Source organism: Agelaius tricolor, unplaced genomic scaffold (assembly GCF_023055355.1).
Source record: "Agelaius tricolor isolate 1412-34295 unplaced genomic scaffold, bAgeTri1.0.p SCAF_16, whole genome shotgun sequence".
Classification (NCBI taxonomy): Eukaryota; Metazoa; Chordata; class Aves; order Passeriformes; family Icteridae; genus Agelaius; species Agelaius tricolor.
The window spans coordinates 7,496,997-7,520,608 of NW_027269276.1; the positions used below are offsets into that span (position 1 = coordinate 7,496,997).

Below are 23,612 nucleotides of genomic sequence, written 5' to 3' on the forward strand. Positions count from 1 at the left end.
CACAAAGCCCTGTGAGCAACATCAAGCTGTCCTGTCCTTCCTCTGCAAAGTGACCAGAGAGTCACCACCTTTCCAGAAGCTTTAATCACGAAGGGACTTGGCCATCCACCCTGGGGGACACACAGCATTCCTGCTGCCACCAGCAGTTTCCCAGACTTTTCCCCAGTGATAAATAAATGCCTTATGAGGTGCAGATAAATATCTCAGGAGGCAGCACCTCAAAGCAGCAGCAATCAACTCTCAGCTTCCCATGCAAGCCCACAATCCAGGAGAAAATCCCCATCTACTGACACAAATCACTCAGGGCCATCTCCTCGTGCTCCTTCCAAGAGTCCAGATTTTCCCTGAGGAAACGTGCCCAGCCTCCCTGGTCAGGGATGTTCTTTCTGACAGTCACGGTGAATATTCCCCAGCTTATCCCATAATATCTGGAAAGGGCTGTGAAATGGGAGCTCAGTGAGTCTCTGTGTGCGGGGGCGAAGGCGCTGCTGAGCTGCTGCTCCCTGCCAGGTCCCAAATGTCCATCCCAGCCCCTCTGGCCCCCACCTGCTCCCTGCCAGGTCCCAACTGCCCATCCCAGCCCCTCTGGCCCCCACCTGCTCCTCCCTGAAATGCCTCCAGCCCTGGGATTTCTCAGCCTCCCTCCACGGGTAATCTGACCCCTCTGATGCCTCTTTTCCCCTGCTCTGTTTGCTTCTGAACTCTCTCCAATTTGTCAATATTCCCATAATAAGGTGCCTAGAACTCAGACCACATTCCTGGATTTTTTATTATTATTATTTTGGGGGTTTCTGTTGTTTTGCTTTGGATTTTTTTTCAGTGAGAATAGCCAGGTTGTAGCTCTGCTCCCACAGCTCCCCCTCTCCCCAAACACAGCCCATCACTGTGAGTTCAGGGCCCCAAGCCAGTTCTCAGTCCATTTGGCAGTGTCCAAGGCAAACTGAACTAATTTTGAGAGTAAGATTTGGTGAGACACTATATCAAATGCTTTGCTAAATCCAAATATATTAGGATTTCCACGTTCTGCTCAGCCACTAATTTTGTGATTCCATCAAAAAGAAAAAGCAATCAGGTTTGTCTGGCAAGATTTATTCTTTCTAAATCCCTGCTGTTATTGCTCATGCTTTCCTTATCCTCTAGTGCTTCACTTTCTTAATACTGCAGGACTGGAAGCGTTTGCTGGAAATTTATTTTTGCTATTTATATGGATTTTGAAAATCTGCCTCTGCTCTCCTCCGCTGCCCCCTGCCTTTCCCACTGCTGTTTAGCATCCCTGTGCTCCCACCAAACACATCATCTCCTCCATCCTCCTCCCAAAGGCAGAGCCCAGCAGCATCATAAGCCCAGTGTTAATACACAGCTCAGACACAAGATACTGGAGAAAAAAACTAATAAAAAAAAATGTTTGGCAGCAGGAGAAAGGTCTGAAGGAAACATCCAGCTGAGTCAAGCCCAGGTCCATCACAGAGCATCACCAACAGTTAATATTAATGCCTGAATCAGCCATCCTGAGCATCTCCACGTTTTTCTTGCAAATTTTCTGGCAGCCACACTCAGGGTGATCAGGGAGAGTTGAGCCACAAGTGACACAGGTCGGTGCCTTTCCAGGGGAAACACACACAGTCCATGCTGGGCCAGGGCCAGCACTTCTGTAAACCAAACCCTGAGCCTCTCAGGAAGCTGAGGAGCTCCTCCAGGCCTGGGACTTGCAGAGAAGGCTCAGGAAAGGCTGCACTCCCCTGCTCTAGGCTGGCACCCCACGTTCCCACTCATACCTTGAGGACTGAGGCACTCAGCCACATCACAAGGCACTCAGATCTCTTGAAGAGTTTTCCTCCCCAGTGAGCCAAGCAGAACCCTCTAAGCCCTGTGTTCCCACAGCAGCTTTGCAGACAGCACCACCCCAAAACACCCCATGGGTGACCCCATCCCCGCTGTGACTGTGCTCCACTGACCTCTGTGGGAGCAGGGCAGAGCTGCCCCTGCATTCCAGGGTATCCCTCACTCCTGCTCCTCAGCAGCTGTGCTGGAGGGCCACTGGTTTCTGCTCACCAGGGTTTAGAAAGACCCAGTGATCTGTACAGCAAATAAACCTGCCTGGGTGCCAGCTGCCTGCACACCCCAGCAAAGCAGCAGCACCTCCAGCCTGTACCAGGGACAAGCCATGAGCTCCAGAGAGCCTTTCCCACAGACCCTGACACCTCCCAGCACACCCAGGTCATGGCACTGAGCTGATGTTTGGCTGCCCACACCTCCACCAGGTCAGGTCTCTGTCAGACCCTTTGCCTCAGCTCCTGTGTGTCGCAGACATCTTTTATGAAAAATCCTTTCCTTAGGATTTTTCCTCCTGAGAAGCTGAGAGGCCTCAGGAAAAAAAAATGTAACCAATGGTTATCTGCTGCTGTGGAATGCAACAGGTGCACCTGTGATTGGGCTCATGTGGTTGTTTCTAATTAATGGCCAATCACAGTCAGCTGGCTTGGACTCTGAGACAGAAGCTTTTGTATCATTCTTAGCTATTCTATTCTTAGCCAGCCTTCTGATGAAACCTTTTCTTCTATTCTTTTAGTTTAGTTTTAATGTAATATATATCATAGAATAATAAATCAAGCCTTCTGAAACATAGAGTCAGTTCCTTGTCTCTTCCCTTATCCAAGAACCCCTGTGAACACCATCACACCTGTGTGCTGTTTCAGAGGGAAAAAAAAAAAACCACAGCATGGTCATCCCAGCAACTCAAGGCTCAGAAACAGGGCATCAGCACCCAGCAGAAGCCCAGGTGACAATTCTCCCTTGCACAAGGGGCCTCTGCTGCCCACAGCTCCTTCAGTGAAGGGAGCTTACACAGGGGCATGGTGAAGCTAAGCCACGGCATGACCCCAAGCACTCAAGGGATAAAAGGAGATTTTTCTCTTTACCCCAGCTATTTTTACATCTCAGAAATGTCTCCTATCCCAGGAGCCCTGCTGAGGGCTGGGATACCAACACCCTGCAGTTTACAGCCAGCTGGCTGCAGCCCAGCTGAGGATGACAGCCCAGCCCTGCTTGCAGAGCAAGGATGACCTTCCCCACAGGCAGCCAGGCAAAATGTCCTCCACCAGCTCCCACTGGCAAGGAGCTGATGGGAGGGATTAACCCATCCTGGGACAGCTGCCCTCCATCAGCCCATCCCTCCCCCAGCCTCAGCAGGGCCCACGATTTACAGCACAGGCAGAGCAAGGGGGTCAGCAGTGGAAAACTCATGGGGACAGAGGATTTACAGGGAAGGGCTGGATTCAAGGGAGGCAGAGCAAAGCAGAGGGTGATTTACAGGGTCAGCAGCAATTTACACAGCAGGTAGCACAGGGGAGGCAAGGATTTACAGGGGCAGGGGAGAAGGGCATTTTATGGGGCTTTATTAGGAAATGAGCGTCCCCTTCCCCTGACCGCTGTGACCCGGGGAGGGACGTGGGAGCTGATGGATCTCCAAGGAGCCTCCCCCTTCTTCTGGAGGTCACAGACAGGCCACATCAGGGGGAATCATCCCTATCCCAGCATGGCTGCACGTTGCAGCTGTTTTCTGCTTGGCCACAACAACCTCTGGGTCATTCCAGTCTGTCCTTGTCCCACCACCACCCCAGGGCAGCGCTCCAAGGGCAGCCTCGGTGGTCAGTGCCTCCAGGGAGGATCCAAATAAACCCTCAGACAGCTCCTCCTGGAGCTGGGGGCCCTTGCTTCCTCCTGGCAAGCCCCACAGTCCCTCCCTGGTTTCTCCCCCTGCCCAGGCTCAGGGCTGCCAGGCAGGCAGGGCCATGGTCTGCTGTCCCTCCAGCCCCAGGGCCACCAGCACAGACACAAACAAGTCACATCACCCACTCTCCAGTCCCATTTCCCAGCTGCTTCTGGCACCCAGCAGGAGCCAGGGGTTGGGGTCAGCCCCACACATGACCCTGAGCACATCACTTTGGGTTAGCAGGTTCTTTCCCTGTCCCAAAGCATCTGGCTCCCACTCCTGAATTGCAGCAGAGGGACACACTCTTCAGCACACAGCACAAAATGTGAAGGGTGGCAGCATGTTTGGGTCTCCACAAATATCCCAACTCTGGCTGTCCTGAGTTGGCTGGTGCCAGGCTGGGCACAGAGACACAAGGGTTACCCCTGGCCTGCTCACACTGCACAGGAAGCAAAAAAAAAGGAAAGAAATTTATAGGAAAAGCTGTCCCAGCACAGCAACTCCACCATGTTGTGACACCACCACTTTGGAGCACACCATGGTCGGTCTCTGCCAGCCCAGGGGGTGACAGCTCAGCTTGGTGTCCAGGAATGAGCCAGGACACAGATCCTGCTGCCCCCAGCTCTCCCCTGCCCCTGCTTCCTCTCAGTGGTACAGGGCACAGGCTGCCCCTCCAGGAGTGACATTTGCAGCACATCATGGCCTGGGGACCAAAGCTTCAGCCATGCCAGCTGCAGGGTGCCCCCAGCTCACATCCAGCCCACACCTTGCATGCTCCTACATTTACTCCCCAAAAAGAGGCTGGCCAAACAAGTGCTGAGGTTGATCCTAAAAGAGCCAAAGAAAGGGGGAAATCACTCAGACATTTCATCTCAGTCTCATTCTCCAGACACTCCCCTATTTTATAATAGATACAGGAGGCCATGTGCTAAACAAGTGCAATCCCTGCAGGACTGCAAAGCCCAAACTCTTGCAGCACTGGGCTGCTCAGCACAGGGGGGCAATTAGGGGGTGCAATGAGACTCATGCCACTGGCAGAGAGAGGGATGGAGGGGACAGCTCCAAGCACTGACCACAGACACCCATGAAAGTATCAACACTGCCCTGGCGTGGCATAAAAGAGATGAAAATAAAGTTGTGAGCAGCCTACACAAAGCAAGAGAAGTTCCTCTATCTCAGCCTGGAGAGCTTTGCAGCCCAGACAGGTCACACCAGGCACTGTCCCAGTGTGTAGGAGCCCAGACAATGTCCCGTCCTTTGCAGGTGAGGACTCAGCCCAGAACCAGAGGGTTCTGCTTGGCTCCCACAGATCCTCAGCTGAGACACATGGGGAGCATCCCAAACAAGCTGCTCCCCTTATCCTTGTAAAACTTCCAGAGAGGCACAATAGCAGCACCCAACTCACATCCTCACCAGAACCACAGACAGCAGCAACACCAGTGCCCCCCTCCCGCTCCCCCAAAGTTTGACTAAAGCTCAGGAGTATCTTTGCTTTTATAAATCTCTGCCTTTTAATGATGGCTTCAAGGCTCAGAGAAAAAAAGGCCCATTAAACTCACTGAATAAGTTAATGGGGCAGAGAGAATCCATTTCAAATCCACCCCAGGCTATTTTCCTCTGGAGCTAAAGCCTGAATAAGCAAAAAGGAAAAATTAAAACTGTACAGTGCTTTGCCAATAAATAACCCCCAGTGTAATCTGCTACCAGGCAGGCCTCCATTTGCAGAGATAATAGGATGCAGATCAGCTGCAAACCACCTCCCCTTGCAGGGACCACCACCTTTTGATTGCAATTAGCTGTGCTGAGGCAGGAGCCTCCATCTCCTGCCTGTCCCCTTCCACGTGCCTGGGCAGGAGGGAATGACACATCCTGCAGGAAATGCCAACACCCAGCACTTGGCTCAGCAATTCCCCAACATCAATGCTCCAGGCACACACCCCTGCTTCTCTGCCCCATTTTTCCTGAGCCCTCCCACCCCTTCATCCCTGTCTTCTCCCCCTCCTTCACCAGCAGCACTGTGGGTCCATCCCTCACCCATCAACCAGAGCCCACACACAGCTGCTCCTCCCCAAACACTTAAAAAACAAGTGCATGTCCCAGAGAGCAGGAAAAAAAAATAAAACTCCCTGCTTGTAAACGTTGATCCCACTAGACGCAGTTTGTTTACTATTTAATATTTAAAGATGCTAATTAAGTCTCCAAATAAATAAATCTGTGCTCCCCGTGCCTTTTGAAAGGCAAGGATCCTTCCCTTGGGGCCAGAACATGCTGGGTGCTGGGCACTCTGCCTGGGGCAGAGCTTGAGGGTCCCACCACCATCCCTCTTGGAAGGAAGGGTTACAGGCAGCACCAGGCTGGGAGCATCAGACACATCGAGCCCTGGAGGGGAGCACAGGCAGGGCAGGGCACAGAGAGGAGGATTTGCAGGCAGGGATGCTCACAGCAGCTCCCCTTAGCTCTGGGATGGGGTCTCAGCTACAAGCAGGGAGCCAAGGGCCAGAGGATGAACCCACAAAATGCTGGGGTCACAGGCACCAACACACATCCCCACAGCCCACCAGCAGCCAGGGCTGCTCCAGGGACCAGCCACAGACACTCACATCCCTCCCAGAGCCAGGGCAGGGAACCCTCCCAGCTCCTTACCTGAGAGCATCCCTGCTCCAGCTCCTCTTCTCCAAACCAACACGCAGAGACTGCTGCCTCCCTCCCGCACAGCCCCCCACATCCCTCAGCTCTTCCACCTGATACCTCTTCAGCCTCATTAGGCTCTGCCTCTCCCAAATCCACTCCAGCTGTATCCTGCACCTTGCCATTAACCCCCACAGTGCCAGCCCTGCACAGCTCCTTGTTGCCCATCCCTGCACTGGGTGCCCTGCCAACACTCCTCAGGCTCAGGCTTTGTTTGGTGCTCCCAGGACACCCTTCAGCACCTGCCCCAGCCTGAAACGAGGGGCACAACACCTCCCAAGGGAGCTGCTCTGATGCTGATTCACTCTGTGCCACTGTGCCCTGTCCCCCTGGACACCAATAAGTCCAGAGCCCATGTGAGGCTCAAAAGAGGAAATAGCCCCGAGCAAGATTCAGCTTTTCTGAGCAGGCACAAAGAGAGCCCCAGGAGGAAGGGATGCTCTCAGCAGGCAGGGGAGCTGGGAGCACACAGCATCCTTGACCCTGTGTCCCACTGAACTTTGCTTGCTCCACAGGCTGCTCAGCAAATGGCTCGGGGGCCTTCACTTTACTTTTCCTGGGAAAATTTTGGCTGGGAGAGCACAGGCAAAGCACATGAGACAAAGCCAGGATCCACCTCACTGCCCCAGGAACACCCATCCACATCCTGGAGGAAAGAGTTTTGGGGACAAGAGAGATTTTCCCAGCCACAGAGCTCCCCACAGGCAATCCCAGCTGCACTGGGAGGGACACAAGGGATGCCCAAGCTGGCCTTGCCTGCCCGGGCTGGGAACAGGAGGAGGGCAGGCAGCCCAAGGGAGCATTTGCACAGCTGGATCACTGGAGAGCCAGGACTCATTGTTCCCAGCCCAGGTCACTGCACAGCATTTCCATGGAGAGCCTGGGATGGGGGATGAGGCCAGGGCTGCTGCAGGAGCAGAAGGAAAGTCAGCAGCTGCAGGCACCCGAGATCTCCCCCATGTGGCTTCATGTCCTGGCAGGGTCAGGAGTTAGAGCCTGGCATTTCTGCAGCTCAGCTGAGCATTCATATTCCTAATTTATCCTGCCAAAACCCTGAGCATGCAGGGTCCTCAGCAGCACTCAGATTCCCAGCATCTGCTTGAGCATTTCCACATTAACATTTCCTAGTGGGAACCTCCTGGTGAGAACTAGTTAAGGGACAGCCTTGCAGAACCCAGAAGGATGGGGAGTTCACTATGCTCACATCTGCTCCTACCCACTTTTAAGTCCCCCAGGGACAGTGCAGAGCTGCCAGCAAAGGCACCAGTGCCCTGTCCCCTCCCCAGCATGGAGCTGCAGGCAAGAGGCTGCATGAGGGGCAGCACTTGGGCTCAGCCTCTCCCTGCATCCTTCCCTGGGATGCCAGGACCATTTAGCTGTCACTTCAACAAGCACTGGAGTCAGGAATAAGATTGTGCATGTGCTGTCAAACTCCCTTGGGAATCCTTCCTGACCTCTCTGCTCCACTGCTGGGAATTTTGTTTTTAATTAAAAAGGCAGTTTTTATTTATGCAGACCGAAGCTGGGGGTGATGTCACATGCAGGTACAGGAAGGGCACAGTCACTACCAGGCTCCATTGTCCACCATACCAAAACACTGGGGGGCAGCTGCAGGAAAGCTGGCTGTACACATGGCTCTGGCTTCTCCTTCAGCTCCTCAGCTGCTACAGCACATGAAAACAAGCCAAAAAATGCAGCACATCTTCTCCTGGTGCCACCCTCCCAGGCAAGCCAGCTCTCACACAGAGGGGAACAGGGAAAGCACCCCAGTTCCTTGGGGCCTGGAAACCAGGTGGTACATGGGGATAGGGATACCCAAGGACACAGCACAGCAGGGTTGGTGGAGCTGCCCTGTGAGCTGGGCACTGATTCCAGTGCAGTGTTCCAAGGGGACTCCAGGGAGATTTTAATCCCCCTTTGTTCAACTGAAGCAAAGGCCAGGCCCTGAGCAGTATCGTGGCTCTAACCCATGGCCCATCTCCCACTCCCCAACACACACCCACCCAAATGTTGCCTCTGCCATGATGCTGGGGGCCCATTTGCTGTTGCATTGCAGGACCACAGGGTGTCACAGCCCTTCCACCACGCTGGCAGCCCTTGGCAGTAGCCAGCAGGGAAATAACCAGCCCCTCTTTGGCCGAGCTGCCAGGGGAAATGAGATAATCCCAGGAGCTGCACATGGAGGATATTACAGGGTCAAGGCCAAATTCCTGCCCTCACTCACCCTTGCTCTGTCTCACACCAGGCTCTTCTCAGCCTTCCTCCCTTGGAGAAGGACATGTGATCTCTTCAGCTCTCTGACCTCCATCCAGCCTGTGCAGCAGAGGTTTAATCAAAGGAGCAAAGAACATTTTACCCGCTCTGGAGGCCCTCAGAGACAGCTCTCAGCCTGTGCCCTCTTGTCTCTGCCTCCAGATTTCTCCATGGACCTCTCTCATGTCTGCTAAACACAACAGGACCAACAGAACAGCCTTGTTTATCCCCCCCTCCATGCTTGGCCTCTCCCTAACCCTGGCCAATGCTGGGCTACAGGATCTCCATCCTCACTCTGCTCCTTGCAGGCCAGCTCCACCACTGCTCCATGCCTCAGCTTCCCCACCAGGAACAAGGACAGACCCATCAGAGGCTTCCTGGCAGGATCACAGCCAGCAGTTGGTCACAGAGGGCACATCATGACCCCGAGCAGGCACTGCTTGTCCAGCAGCACCTTCTCACTGCACCTGCTTTGGCTGGGCCAAAAACATTCAAATTGGCTGGGCCAATACTGTCCAAAAAGCTGCAAATCTCCTCAATCCACAGACAGCCTGGGGCTGCATCCTGCAGCATTGCTGGGAGAGCTGTGGGATGGTGGGGATGCACTGACCAGTGCACAGAGAAGAAAGCCACGACCCAGCGACCCACTCAGCTCCTGGGGGACCATCCAACACCAGCGGGTGCCCCCACAGGAATGGGGATGCTGGACCCAAGAGGGGTCCAGCAGCATGGGCACCCAGAGCAAAGGGTTTCCAGCATGCCAGCGAGCAGGCAGTGACCCCGAGCAGGGGGTGACCCCGAGCCCCCGTATTCCCCGGCGCTCCCGCTGCGGCTCGGGACCGGCCGTGCCTGCGCATCCCGCATCCCGGAGCCCGCGCATCCCGCATCCCGGAGCCGGCTGTGCCGCGCATCCCGCATCCCGGAGCCGGGCTGTGCCGCGCATCCCGCATCCCGGAGCCGGGCTGTCTGCCGCTGCCGCTTGCCCTCTAGCGGCACAGCCGCCTTCAGACGGGAATAGCGGAGCGGGGGAGCCGGGATGAGCGGGGCTCCGGCAGCCCCAGCGGGGCTCACGGGGGGAAGGCTCGGCCGGGCGCTGTGGGACACCCACGGGGATGCTCGCTTGTCACCGCTCCTGCACTAACAACCTCGGTGCGGAGCTTTGGGGGACAACGGGGACAGCCGTGGGGCTGGTGCTGCTTGCATGGCTCTCAGGAACCTGGAGAACCACGTGAGGTGAGCAAGCTGCTGGTCCTCATCTCATGTGGGCACAAAGTGCTGTGATATCCAACCACAAAGTGCAGCCTCTGAGCGAGGAACTCGCCCACAGCACCTCCTTGACAACAGCTTTGCTGTGCAGAGGGGAGAGCAAGAGGATTTGGGGAGAGTAGAGCCCACAGGCTGCTGTCAAACACCTGCTTAGAAAGCACCTACAGCACCTGTCGAAACCCCATGTGCAGGAAACACCAAACTCCTGCTATTCCACAGTGCCTGGCAGTAACACTCCGAGTTACAAGCACTAGTAACAGTAACACTCACGTTGGAAGCCTGGCAGGCTTAGGACTTGGTTTATTTCCCACTTGTCAGCAGCCCCCTACACGGGATCCACCAAACCCAGCCATAAACTCCAGGACAACACCAAGCAGGGGCAATTCAACAAGCAGGACAAGCCGGTGTGCCAGGGTGGCACTGGGAAGCAGCACCAGGCACAATCTCTACCTGCAGGGCTCCCCAAAGGTGATCCCATGGGACACCTCAGGGACTCTTTGGGAGGTTCACTGGCAGGGCCCAGCATGGCTGGGTGCATGGCTGGTCACAGGGCTGTGGGAGACCTCGAGCACATGAAGATGCTTTGCTTCCCAGGGGTGAGCTAATAACACAAAGCAGACCCAGAGAGCTTTCCCTGACTGAGCTCTACAAAAGCCTCCACGGACAGCAAGGCAGGTCCTTCCTCAGTCTCTTCTTCCTCCCATTAAACATCTGTCCTAGACCTGAAACACCTCTGTCTCACCTCTCCAATGTAAGGAGACAGGCCATCAGTCAGAACCAATTCAGACCTCCCCAAAACCTGCAGGACATGAGGACTTGGGACACATCCCATGCACCCTTAAACCATCTGGCCACCACCTCCTCCTGTCAGGCCAGCAGCTCAGGCCCCAGGTTTTGCTCAGAAAAAGTCTGGGAAGTGCTATCAGGCACCAAAATTGTCTCCTTCCTGAAGAAATACCTGACATCACCTGTGCCCGGAAAGTGCCTCTCTCCAGGACTGGTCAGCAGACAGATCGACAGGAAGAGCAGGGCAAGGAGCCAACAGCCAGCCACAGGAAAGGGGGAGGACACAGATCAGTGCTCCTGGCTTAACTCACCTCTAGAGCATCAAAACCATATATCTCAGCCCAACTCTTTGTCTCAAATACCTCTGCACCCTTTTCTGTCCTTAAAGCTTGGTGCTGTGCCCGCCTCCCCCATCCTGACATCCTTCAGGATAGATGCTCTGCATGAACAAGAGCCCTGCAAATCCAAGGTGGATTTAATTATGGATCTTTTTGATCGTCTCTGGAGCAGCCAAAGCCTCTGGGACCAGGAGATGGAAAGCTTTGGGAATGCAGAGCCCTTCATCTCTGGAGAGTAGTAGTACACAAGGCACATTGGGCACAACGTGGCTGATTCACAGAGAGGAGAAAAGTTTGTGCCTGCTGTCTGAAGCAGAGCAGTCAATAATTTGAGCACCACAGGAGCCTTTCTCATGGCTGTTTGGGTCACCAAAGCAAGTTCTGCTCCCTCCAGCCCTTCCAGGAAGACGCCTGCCCTTTCTTTCTTGCTTCCTTGCCAGCCACGGGCACTGAGGAGCTTTCCCATGCCCGAGCTCTCTGTGCAGCAGCAGGGAAGGGGTGCTGCTGCTCTGAGCACCCCCTCTCTCTCTCTTCCCCCTCTCCACATGCTGCCAGCTCCCGCGCAGTGAGTGGGGGCTGCGCTGCCGCTCCCCCCGCAGCTCCCGGCGCTGACGTGGCGCTGCCACCCCCGGCCAGCCCCTGGCACGGAGCTGCTGGGACAGCCCAAAGGGAAAGAATGAAAATGCTCTTCTAGCCTATGGAGGAGAGCAAGATGTTTCCTCTTGGCCCTGCCAGTAAGACCCAAAAATCCTGCTCTATAGAGGAACAACCCAACCTCCTCTTGGGTTGCTCTGAATTCATCTCACCTTGTTGAAAGCAGCTAGGAGCTGCACAGATACTGACTGACTATCCACCTATTGAGTGTGTTTTACCATAAGAGCCCCCATTCTGCCCTGGCAAAGCTGGCTAAAGAGCGAGGCTTCATATACCAGGGACATCTCCCTACCTCCAGGGAGCCCAGGGGTGACACACGCAGGCCACCACCGCCTGCCTAGCAGCATCTCCGCAGTGCCATAGCAACAGCTGAGGAGTAGGGAGGCCCAGATGGCAAACTCCTCCGTCTGTCCTTCCCCACGCACGCTGCCGGCGCACGCAGGCGCTGCCCACGCTGCCAGCGGGGTGATGAACCCCCAGCCCGGCCACCCTGCACCCCAACACCCGGCCAGCCCCGTGTGTGCCAGGGCTGGGGACCCTGCTGCCAGGCCCCCACAGTGCCAGGGCTGGGGACCCTCCTGCCAGCCCCCCCAAAGTGCCAGGGCTGGGGACCTGTGCCACAGCAACTCCAGGATCAAAGTTCTGCATCAGAGCTTGCAATGAGTAAAGCCTCATGTCACAGGGGTGAGCGTCTCTGTAAGTCACACCTGGCTGGGGACACAGCAAAGGCCACCCAGTTGTACAGGAAAAGTGATGCATAGATGTGCCCCGACCCTGTGGTGACCTCTCCTGAAACTGGGAGGGGGAAGAACAGAGCATGACTCCAAACTCAGCCAGGTCCAAGCTGGCTCTCTGGCTAGACAGGGCTGCTGGCAGCTCTCACAGGGATCTGTCTGCAGGGTCCCATCTCAAGGATGCAACCCAAAATCAGGTAAGTTTCTGGGCATGCTGGGAAAGGGCAGAGAGACATCAGCCAACCCAACCTCCTCCTCAGAGCAGGAGCCTCCTGCCTTTCCCCTGCCTCACCACTGACCTGGCACCACCTGGATTTGCAAGGCTGTGTGTTACTGTCCCCTTCAGCCCAGCCAGGGCAGGAGCCACCCAGCTCTGACTTTTACCAAAAGGAGGATGTGTGGGAAGCCAGAAGCACCACCAATTGAAGCAAAAGCCATTCCTTTGAAGGGTGCAACAGATGGTGGGGTATCACACTGAGGTACCCACAGGGCTGGCCTGCCCCACCATCCTCCTTGGGCAGCACTACAGCCTGGCTGTCCCCTGCTCCTCTTCTGTTGTCCTCACCTCACAGGGTCTCAACAGCCCCTGGAAAGTGATATAAACCCAAAGCTCCTGATGGCTCCACCCAGTGCTGGCTTGGGGTGGGCTGGCATGGAAGGGTCTTGCCCTCCCTCGAGGGGGCAACATGGACAAGCCCTCCAAGATGGCTATGTTGGTTTTTTAACCAGCTCTCTGAGTGGGCTCTGGCAGTCTCTCATCAGCAACGTTCAAGCCCTGATTTGGAAGCTGAGCTCTCTTTTGGATGTGAATAAGGCTCTGCCTGGTCACAGGGTTGTTTCACCACCCCACACTCCATTTGCTTTTTCACCAGCTACAAGATGGAGCAGGGACCACCACTTTCCCTGGGCCTGTGGGGAGGTTCCAGCTGGGGCACTGCATCCCTCAGCCACTGGGACAGGACTGAGCCTCCCCTGCTCACCCCCAGCCCAGGGGGAGAAGGTGCTTTTGCCCCCTGGCTGCCCACAAGCTGCCTAAAGAGGCCAAGTCCCCTGTGAGCATGGCAAGCAGGGGGAAAACACTGCTCCTTGCCCAGCTGAATCAGACTCATGTGCCAGCAGTGATTCAGCCATGACCAGGCTGGGCTTCTAGGCACCCTCACCCCAACATCCATGATGATGTCAGGGCTGGCAAGGAGAGGCCTGACATCAGCCTGAAAGGGTGCAGGACCTGATGCCTTCCACACAGGAGCATGAACAGGGTTCAAGTCTGGCTCCCAGCAGTGACCCCTTTGCTGGGAACCATCCCTGCCACATAAATCAACCCTCTGCTCCCATAAGTATCCCCTATAAACCACCACTGCCTCCCCAGTGAGCACAGACCCTTGTGGAAAGTTTTCATTTGTGCACAGTCTCAGCCCCTGAGAGCATTTTGGGGTTCACCCCAGCCCTGTGCCTCAGCCCTCCCAAGCCCAAAAAGGGAGGCACGGGTCCAGCAGAGATGCAGGGGGTGGAGGAATGTGCTTCGCTCACTGTGAAGCAGAGAGGCATATGAATACCAGCAAAAACTGGCACCTTCTTCTCCTTCCCCAACTTAGGAGAAGCTCCTTTCCAAAAAAAATACCCAATATCTGTTTCTGGAGCTGTCCATTTTTTTTTCCCCCCACTCCTTTTTACAGGCTGCTTATCAGCATTTTTCATTTTCAAAGCAGCAAAGACATTTTCTGGGCACAAAGCACTCGTGTAATACTACCTCTCCCAGCAGTTCAGATGTCTGTGCATCTGACAACGCACAGTCGCTCACGCTGGTGGCTTCCAAACCCTTCCCTGCCTTTCCTGCTACTCCCCGGCCCCCAAAGGGTTAAAACTAAACCACAACAAACAGCGAGCACAGGGGAAAAACACGAGTTTCTCCGACTTCCCCAGCATCACCCTCAACCCTCCAGCATCACAGGGAAAACACTCCAGCACCACGACGCAGGATAAATATGGGGCAATTGGAAGGGGAGTGTTACATTAGCTCCCCCCATCTACTTTCCCCATTCCTGCTGTTCTTATGGAGGTTTGCTGGGAAGGGGGGAGACAGGGCTGTGGATTCAGGGTCAGTGACCTGCTGAAAACCTGCCTGGGCATCGCATGGACCCGTAAGCAAACGGGGAAAGCAGCTCCCGTCATCTTTACCCAGCAAAGGTGATGAGCAGAGCTGCGAGAGAGGCACTGCAATTACTCCATGGCTCTGCTGCAATTGCACTGTGACCAAATAAAACAGCCTCAGGAAGAGACCCAAAGCCCTCTCCCTCCATGCAACCACACCATCGAGGTGAAAAAAATTAAATAAATAACCCTCCATTACTCATTTCAAACCTTGCTGCATTTCACTGCCAGAATAAAGGATTCCACCTCTTCTCTGCTCAACTCCCACTGGCAACTTGCTCTGGGGGCTACATTTCCCTAAATGCTCACATTTCAATTAGCATTAGAATAATGAAATGGCTCAGAGTTCATCTCACCCAAAAATGTACTGGAAAATAAAGAGCAGAGATTGGAAGCAATGAGGAATTTTTTTTTTCACACACACACCAAGAGCATGATGGATTCAGAAGAGGGAAATATATTCCTTTCTCGACTCCACACTGATGAGATTAACATGGGCTTTGCTAACTGCCTCTCCAAACAAGGATAATGCAACTTCAAGTTGATTTTCCAGATAAACAAGCATGCAAACAAACGCAAAGTGCTCAACTAAAAATATCTCGCTGCTCCGATGCTTCTCCCCACCGCCGCCACCACCCCGAACCTAAAACACACAAATCCTATCGCGGCACCACGACGAGTTACAAAATTACAACAATGTGAATTAAATAAGCTACTTAAGGAACATCTCACTGTCCTATTTTTATTTTTTTTTTCTCCTCTTAAAAATGCAAAACCGCAGATCCCCTGATACACTCAGCCAGGGCAGGGAAGGGAGCATTTTCTGATGTGGGGATGTAAAAAATAATGACATTTTAACTGGATGCAAAGTCTCAAGAAAGAAAAAGCAGTTCAGAACTTGCTTTTCTCGCCCAATTTGGGTGAATATGTGGCGGTGTGTGGCTGTGGCGTCCCCGTTCCCCTTGCAGAAGCAAACAGTTAAAGGAAGCAGCAGCTTTAGCATCTTTTGCCTGCTGCTCTCTCTCCTGCTAAGGAATCAGATCCCATTTACTTTATTCCTCTTAAGCCTTGGCCAAACTGTTGCTGGGCTTTTTATGGTGGGTTTTTTTTCTAGGGGGGATGGGGTAAGGGAAAAGGCAGCATTTTCCCTTATCTGCATCCTGTGCCCGGGGAGCCGGGCTGAGCCCAGGCAGTGATGCCGGGGGCACCTGAGCCCCGCACGGGCAGCGCAGCCCGCACCCTGCCGGGGAGGGGGAGCCCTGGGGGACCCCCACTTACATGGAAGTGATGTTCCTTGAGATGTCCGTGATGTTGATGCTCGTGTTGCCATTGCTGCTACCTGAATCCTGGCCTTCCAAGAGAGGGAAGAGGTTCCCATCATCCGGCTTCTTGCAATTGATGTCTGTCTTGCTGCAAAGACAATTAGCAGGGCAAGCCAGCACCGAAAGCAGATAGTCTCCCCAAATGCTCCAGAGCAAAAAAACCCTCCAGAAAGTGCACTTGGTAGGGCAAAGAGAGACATCCATCTCCGATTGCTGCTTCTAAAAAAGAGGAGGAGGAGGAAAGGGGGGATGGAGGGAGGGGAAGGGGGGGAAAGGGGGAAGGAAACAAAGACAGAGGGAGGAAAAAGAAAAAAAAAAAACAACCAAAAAAAAAAAAAAAAACAACAACAACAACAAAACCTCAAGCGATCAGCTGCAAAAATCCTCCAGCAGATGAAATCATGCTGGCAGCTGGCTGGGAGAGGCTGTAATTCCCGCTAGGGCAGCGGCCGCGGCCGCGGGCGGGGATGGATGCATGCCGGCCCGGCCGCCCGCCGCTCCCGCAGCCGCTCCGGAGGATCGCAACGGGAGGCTGGGGAGGGAGGGATGGGAGGGGAGGAAGGGAGGGAGAGAGAGAAGCAGCCGGGGAAATAAATAAATAACAAAAACGGTGCGAAAGTCACCAAGTCCCACCTACTGGGCAGAATTAAAATTGACACACCTGCAAAAAAAACAGACAGAGGGAGAGGAGAGGAGGGGGCGATCTCCCCTTCCCATCTCTTCCCTCCCTCCCCCGGCCTGGCCAGCCCTGCTGCGGCGGGCACAAAAAGCAGGGGAGGAGGAAGAGGAGGAGGAAGGCTTGCAAAGAGAACCGGGCTCCGCAATAAAAAGGATTCCCCACCCCCCTCCCTCTCCGCTAAAAATCAGTGTAGGAGGAGGAGGGGGGAGAGAGGGGAAAAACCCCACTGCTGGAGCCCGGCTCAGCCCCGGGAGCGGAGGAAAAGTTGAAGCTGGGGTTAAATTTGTGGTGGGGGAGAGCAGAGGGGCTTTGGCTCGGCTCCTGCTTTCTCAAGCTCTTTTGGAGGACGATGCTGCCTTTCGCTGGGTTGTTGGGTGGGTTTCCCCCCCTCCTCCCCCAACCCGGACATAAGGGTGGAGAGGAGAGAGAGATTAAACTGAACTGGAAGAGAATAAAAGCCAGTGTGGATTACAGCAATTTAAATGTTTTTTTTTTCTTCTTTGGAGGATCCTAGCGAGAGAGGCAGATCAGACGGCTGGGTGTGAAAAAAGCGACTGAAGAGCATCCAGGAAGGACTTTCTAGAAAAGATGCAAACCCCCCCCCAAGCCCCTAAAAAATGCATCGGGGACCAAGCCGGCTGCCGGGAAGCGCAGGCAGGAGCACCCACGGTCGGGGCTCCCGTCCTCCCTCCCCTGGCTTCCCCCTTCCCTCCTGCAGCAGATTCTGCAATCAGACATGCAAAAAAAAAAAAAAAAATCCTGAAAGAGGAAGACTGAAGTGTTGAAAAGGCTGAGCTCAGAGCGCCGAAATGGCATCAGGAGAGCAGTGAGTGCGAGCTGAACAGCAGAGCGAATTAAGATGCATGGTGCATTTTTGGCAAGCACAAACCCAAGCAGATCAGAGCTCTGCTTAATTTGCTCTGCTTTTCCACAGCGCTTTTCTGCATGCCTTTTTTTTTTTTTTTTCTCTCCTCCTCTCCCCAATAGTTTCATGTCTCTGCTCCTCTGCACAGACACACAGCAATAAAGGGATGGTGCTGCAGGCAGGAGCACGGGCAAAGGGAGGAATTACAGGTGTAGGACTCCACATATTTCAAGGGTCTACTTCTGGCAGCAAAGTGCTTTGCACAAGGAGGAGAGACAGCACCGGCTGAGCCAACACCTTCAGACTCTGATATGCACCCAGAACCATCTCCTGTGCTGGAAGGGGCTTCGGGATTTGGAGGGAAAGAGGGAAAAACTCCACCACACCGAAAGGATTTGCAAGCGGGATTGGTGCACCCAGGGCCCCCTGCAGGGAGCCTGTGCCCGTGGGACACGGGCAGGGCCCCTGCTTGGGCAAGTCCTCACCCACTGCTGTCCAGCCGTGCCAGGAGCCCCAGGAATGGCAGAGATGGGCAAGGAGCTGCTCATTCCAGGGCATCAGTCCTGCTCCCAGGGGGTCTTCTGGGGTGCCAGGAATTTCACCAGGGCTGCTCCTGCCAGGGCTCCCAGGGGAAGCAGCTGTATTGAGCTAGAGAAGAAATAGTGAGGTGGGAGGGCTGTTTTCTCCCTGAGCCCCACCTCTTCTGAATTACCAAAGTGAAACACCTGGAGCAGAAGAGGTCACTGGCACTGCAAGAAAGAGGAGCACAGGGGAGAATTTTGTAGATTCCCACTCCCATGAGAAGCATCTCCCATCCAGAACACCAGAGAGGAAAACACTCAGGTGTGTTTTCTACTCCCTGCCTCAGTTTCCCCACCTGTATCAGAGAGATGCCATTCTTGTGGCTCAGCCCTGTGACCAGACTGCAGAGGACACTGTTGGGGTACCATGTCATATTCCCCTGCCCATGGGGAACACCAGGCACCCCACAATGCCCACTCAGCATGTGGGCTCATCCCCCAGCAGCACCAATGATGCCACACTGCCCCCAAAACCAGTGCCCAGGATGACACCGGGGCTTCCTTTAAACTGCAGCTGGTGTGAGGTCACAGACTCCTTGTGGCACTTGACATCCATCACCCCATCCCATATAAAACCAGTGTGAGGCCATCAGCATACCCTGGCATGTCACCACGGGGTAAAGTCACAGGTGGGGACACATGCAGGGGGCACACACCCATCCTGGGGACCCACTGCAGTCCTGCTAGGCTCTCTTGTGGGCAGATCAGCACTGGGACCTGCAGGAAGCCACTGTCACCTGCAGGAAGTGCTGTCACCTGGAGGTGCCAGGGTGGCACTGCTTGGCCAGGGCTGCACACATGAGCACCCTGTCCCTCTGTCCCCCAGGGCATGGGGTCACCCCTTGGCAGAGTACAACGGCTAGCAAAGCACAAACACAGTCAGAGAGATTTTCAGGTCTAGTTACCAGCGTTGCCCTCTGCTTGCAAAGCTGAGGTTTAACCCACAGAATGCTGTGGGGGCGTCTCAGGTCGGCTGTCCTGGCTGTGGGGACACAGGAGCCCACCCACCCCGTGACTTTCCCACCCCACTCTGCCACCTGGTGTCAGGCAGGCCCTGCTTCAGCAGCTGATGAGAAGGGTTTGTGCCAAGCCTCATCTTCCTCTGTCACCAACAGATAAATCTGAGGAAACGTGGCCAGGCAAAGCAGGGGAATGGGACGAGCAGAGCCCCCAGCTGGGTGCCCGAGGGCAGGGGGAAGGTAGGCAGGAGAAAGAAATTCAGGGGTTGTTCCTTCTTGCTGGTGCTGGCTGCCAGGGGGATCAGTGAGTGACAGCAAAGTCCCTGCCACAGAGGGAAGATGAGCCACCACCTTGCTCAAAGCCCCTGGTCCTGTTCCCCTGCCCAAAGCCAGCACCCCTCACTGTGCATGGGCAGAGAGGAGCTGCTGCCCAGTGCTGCCATTGGCACACTCTGACCCCAAAGAGGATGGGGATAGCTGGGAGCTGCCCGTGGTGGGAACACGTCATATCTGCCTCCAACCCTGCCTCCATCCCTCACTCCTGTCCCTGTGGAAGAGGGAGGCAGGAGCAGGGCATGAGTGATGGGGCTGTCAGAGCACAGAGATGGTATCTCGAGCAGAGGCCTTGCTGCAGTTGCTGTGAGGGATGCTGGCAAATTGCTCTTTCAAGAAGCATCTCCATGAAGGATGAAATCAGTGCTTCCTGTGAGAACTTTGCCCCACAGGGGCTCAGGGGCTGGCTTTCCTCTGGCCCTTGGGAGCCTCCGGAAATTTCATGGGATGCACTTGGCCAAAACTAAACCCAAGCTCCTCTGCAGAGAGCTCTGTCCCATCCCAGCTGCCCTCTGCACAGGGACACAAACTGCTACTGAAACACTCATCCCAGAAAAAATAGCAGGGCTAGGCAGTGCCTGAGGAGCTCCTGACCACAGGCAGAGGTGAAGGCAGCTGTTTGGGTTTGGTTCCACTCTTCCCACCTACAGAGCTGCCTTTAACCTCTCACTCTCAGGCTGGCCATCCCCTGGGGACAACTTTCCCCTTTCCACCCTGCATCACAGGTAAAGGCTGCCCAATGCCCTGCTTGCCTCCTGAGGCCTGCAAACACCACAGCCCCTGGAGGCACGAGCAGAGAGAGATCCATGTCTGATATCTGCTCAGTCATCACAGCTCCGACAGGCACTGAGCCTCTGATCTCCGTATTGATCCACAGGCCCGCGCCCAGCCTCGCTCCTCTTACCAGAACACCACTCCTGCTCCCTGAAAATGATGAGCTGACACTTTCCTAGCCCCCCTCCCGCCCAGGAGGATCTGCAGATGTGCAGACAGGAGATCCACTTTGCACACCTCTGACAGACAGCCGGCCCCGGGGCAGAGCTGCTCAGCAGGCAGGGTGTGAGCTCTGGCAGGAGAGCCAGGGAGAGGGGCTGCATGCCCTGCCTTGGGAATTCACTGCAGGTTCAGGTGCCCCTTTGCAGAGAGACCCCAAAAGCTACACCTTGGAGAGGGTCCAGCTTGCAGAAAGTGCCAGCTTTCAGGGAGGGATGTCAGGGTTGGTTTGAGGGCACAGCATCCACCATGGCATCACTGAGATGGGCTGCAGGAGGGAAATATCAGCCCTGCAGAGCCAAGAGGCATTTGCCTCTCACCTGAGCTGTGCAGACACACAAGCATCAAAAGTGTTGCTCCCTGAAGTGGATCTCCTTGTTCCCACCACCCTGGGAAATGGTTAGAAGCATCTTTTGATCTGATGTCTGCATTGCTTTGCAAGTGCTTGGCAGGAGGACCCCTGTGCAGCAGGGAAGGTCACACCCTGAACTTGGGTCAGCATGGCCCTGGGAACCTGCAGGAAGGGCAGCAGGAAGGGAGCCAAGGAAAGGTGTGTGGGACAATAATTTCTGGGCAGTGACAGCTGTGAGATGAAAGGTGAAGGTCTCAGCTCAGGAGAGCAGCCTGTGGTAGGAGACTCCAAGTTGGGTTGACCTTGACCATGCTGTGGACATGTGGGGACAAGGACAGGATGAAGCCATTCCAGCTGATGTCCTGTCCATAAACTCCACAGGGCTGATAACAAAGTGTAGGGAAAAGCTGAGGACTGAGGACTGTTTGCTCAAATTATCAGGAAGGAAAAATCAGGAGAAAACATATTCAAGTGAGGTCTAAAGAAACAGCTCTGTCATGAAGATAACAAATACTGCTGTGCTTGCATGCAGTGTTGGGACCTGAACCAGTCTCCCACCTAGGCAGCTCCTGAATTAATGTGCCTAGCCAGGGAAAAGGGCTGGTCATGGCTGCAGTGTCCAAGACATGGTCCGGGGAGGATGTCTGCAATTAAATTAAAATAAAAAAAAAAAAAGAAAGAAGAAGAAGGTCTTAGAAAGCCCAAGGAATAGGAAAAAGAATAGCATGGAGCAGATTATAGCTGCCATCAAGGAATCAAGGCAGTGCTTTGATCTGGCAGCAGCGCTCAGCAGAGCCAGCCCCTCTCCAGCCCCAGGAAAGAGGAGAATTCTGAGCCGGGATGGGGAGGCAGGGCCAGGCTGCAGAGCCTGGGGGCAGCTGCTGGGAGAGGAGCTGGGCAGGGAGCAGCAAAGGGCTCCCAGGAGGCACTTGAGATGGCCATGCTGCTGGCAGATAAGGGGAATTACAGTCCCAGCATTGCTGCTCTGATGTCCTGCCATCTGCAGCTCTCCCGGGGCGTTTTACAGCTCAGAGCCACTCGCCTGTGGGCACCAGTCAGGAAATTCCTGATGCGAGTGTCTGGGACACGCAGGCAAAGGCACAACCCTTGCCAGGACAAAGGAGCAGAAGCATCCATCCTGTTCCTCCATGATTTCCCCCAAATCAAGTCTGTTCATTCAAAAATCCCACATTCCTAAATCAGGCAAGTGGAGTATTTGGGACTGCAGTGGGATAACAGAGTGCCTGAAATATCCCCCACTGCGGGACCTGGGTGTAAGAAAAATTGCTCTGGATTTTAAAATTCATCAAAATCAATTGATTAATTAGGCCACAAGCCTTCAGCTTCTTTTCAAGCATGTTTTTAAGAACAGCAGGAAGAGCTACACCCCTGCCAAGCCCTGTTCCCTTGCACTGTGAGGGTCCATCCAAGCATCCCAACCCTCCAGCCAGGCACCTGTGCCCCTGGGAGCTTCCCTCAAGAGCCCCTGCCTGGTCCATGGAAACTTGGGCTGATGCTGACATGCTGGGGAGGCAACTGGACAAAAGGAATAGTGTCCATGACACACAGCTCATCAGAGAGGTAACAATGCTCCTCTCAGGCCCTCACCAAGCCTCCAGGTTGAATCACAGCTCACTAGAGAATTGATTCCTCCTTGCCCTGAGCTCTTCCCTGCACAGGGGCAGAGAAACGTGTTCTTTATCCCCATCCACACTTGTGAGGAAGCTAAATTGCTTTCAAATAAGCTCCCCAGCCTGTTAATGCCTCCAAGTCTTTTTTCCTGGGGAGTTTGTTGGGTGCCAGAGCAGGGTTAAGCAGAGAAGAAACTAATATAATACAACTCTTCATAAAATTATTTTCCAAAATCTTTTTGTAGGGTGCAGCTTTCCCAAATAAATCTGTGAACCCTACAGCAGGGTAGGGAAGGCAGCTTTTACCTAATATCCTTCCCAAGCATCAGGGGGATGAGGAACTTGCAGCCCCTACAGCTGACTGGGGAGATGGCTGTGGCCCCAAAGGGGCACCATTTCAAAATACTCTGCTATGCCTCTCAGCCCAAGGATGAGGTGGGGCAACAGCTGCTTGAAATGGTCATTTGGTCCACCAGAGGACTCAGGAAACCTTGAATCACTTTAAATGTCTCCTCACCCCATAATGAGTGCAAGTGAGACATCTGGTCCCGCTCCCAACGCACCGTGCGGGGAGAAGTGACCATGCCAAATCCAAAGGAACCAGGACTCACAAATCCTGGCTTGGCCAGCAGCCCTGGGCTGAGCAAGAAGGACTCTGTCCCATCCACCTCACCTCACCCTGGAGAAAAGCAAGCAAACACCAGCTGCTCCCCCTTGGCAGCTGGTGGCATCTGTGTTCTCCCACTTTGATGCCTCTCCAGCATCACCTGAAGGCTGGAGCTCCTGGAGCAGAAGGTGACAGGCTGGCAGCAGCCCCAGCAGCAGGACTGTGCCTCTGAGCCCCCCTCTCCAGGCACTGCCACGCTTGTTTCTCGGCATGGGTTTTGCAGAGTCATTAACAGCCCCACTAATGCAGCATCTCCTCTCTCCCTGCCCAGGGCTGACAGCAGCTGGGGCTCAGTGGCATCACTGTGCTTTGATCCCCTGTGCCAGACTTCCTGGGGGCTGACAGCACCTTACAGGAGGGGGCCTTGCTGTGGGGGAAAGAGATCTCAGGAGCTCTGCTCACCCAGGGAGAAAGAGGGGCTGGGAGGGGGGCTCCAAAGGAAAGCCCTTTATTGCTCCCACAGGCTCAAGAGGTTAACCTGGGACACCCTGGGGCACACAGGTGTGGCTGGGATTGTCCTCAAGGTGGGGCATCAGGTGCCCAGGTCAACCCCCCCAGCTCTGCCCTCAGTCCCTGTGAGCCACAAGGGGAACCGAGGGCAGGAGCCTGGTGTGTGAGCTGTGGCCACGTCCTGCCAAAGTGTCTGCA

At 54.7% G+C, this 23,612-nt stretch overlaps 1 protein-coding gene across 3 annotated transcripts in view; it reads right to left on the reverse strand.

Moving 5' to 3' along the window:
• NTRK3 (neurotrophic receptor tyrosine kinase 3) overlaps positions 1-16,747 on the reverse strand; it is a 218,569-nt gene extending 201,822 nt beyond the window's left edge. The window contains exon 1 of one of the 3 annotated variants that reach the window (XM_071441298.1): positions 15,861-16,747. In XM_071441298.1, the coding sequence (XP_071297399.1) occupies positions 15,861-16,108 (248 nt within the window). In that variant the 5' untranslated portion in view covers positions 16,109-16,747. The remainder of the gene's footprint in view (positions 1-15,860) is intronic. The other 2 variants (XM_071441300.1, XM_071441301.1) reach the window with 2 other exon arrangements.
• Between the last annotated feature and the right edge of the window lie 6,865 nt (positions 16,748-23,612).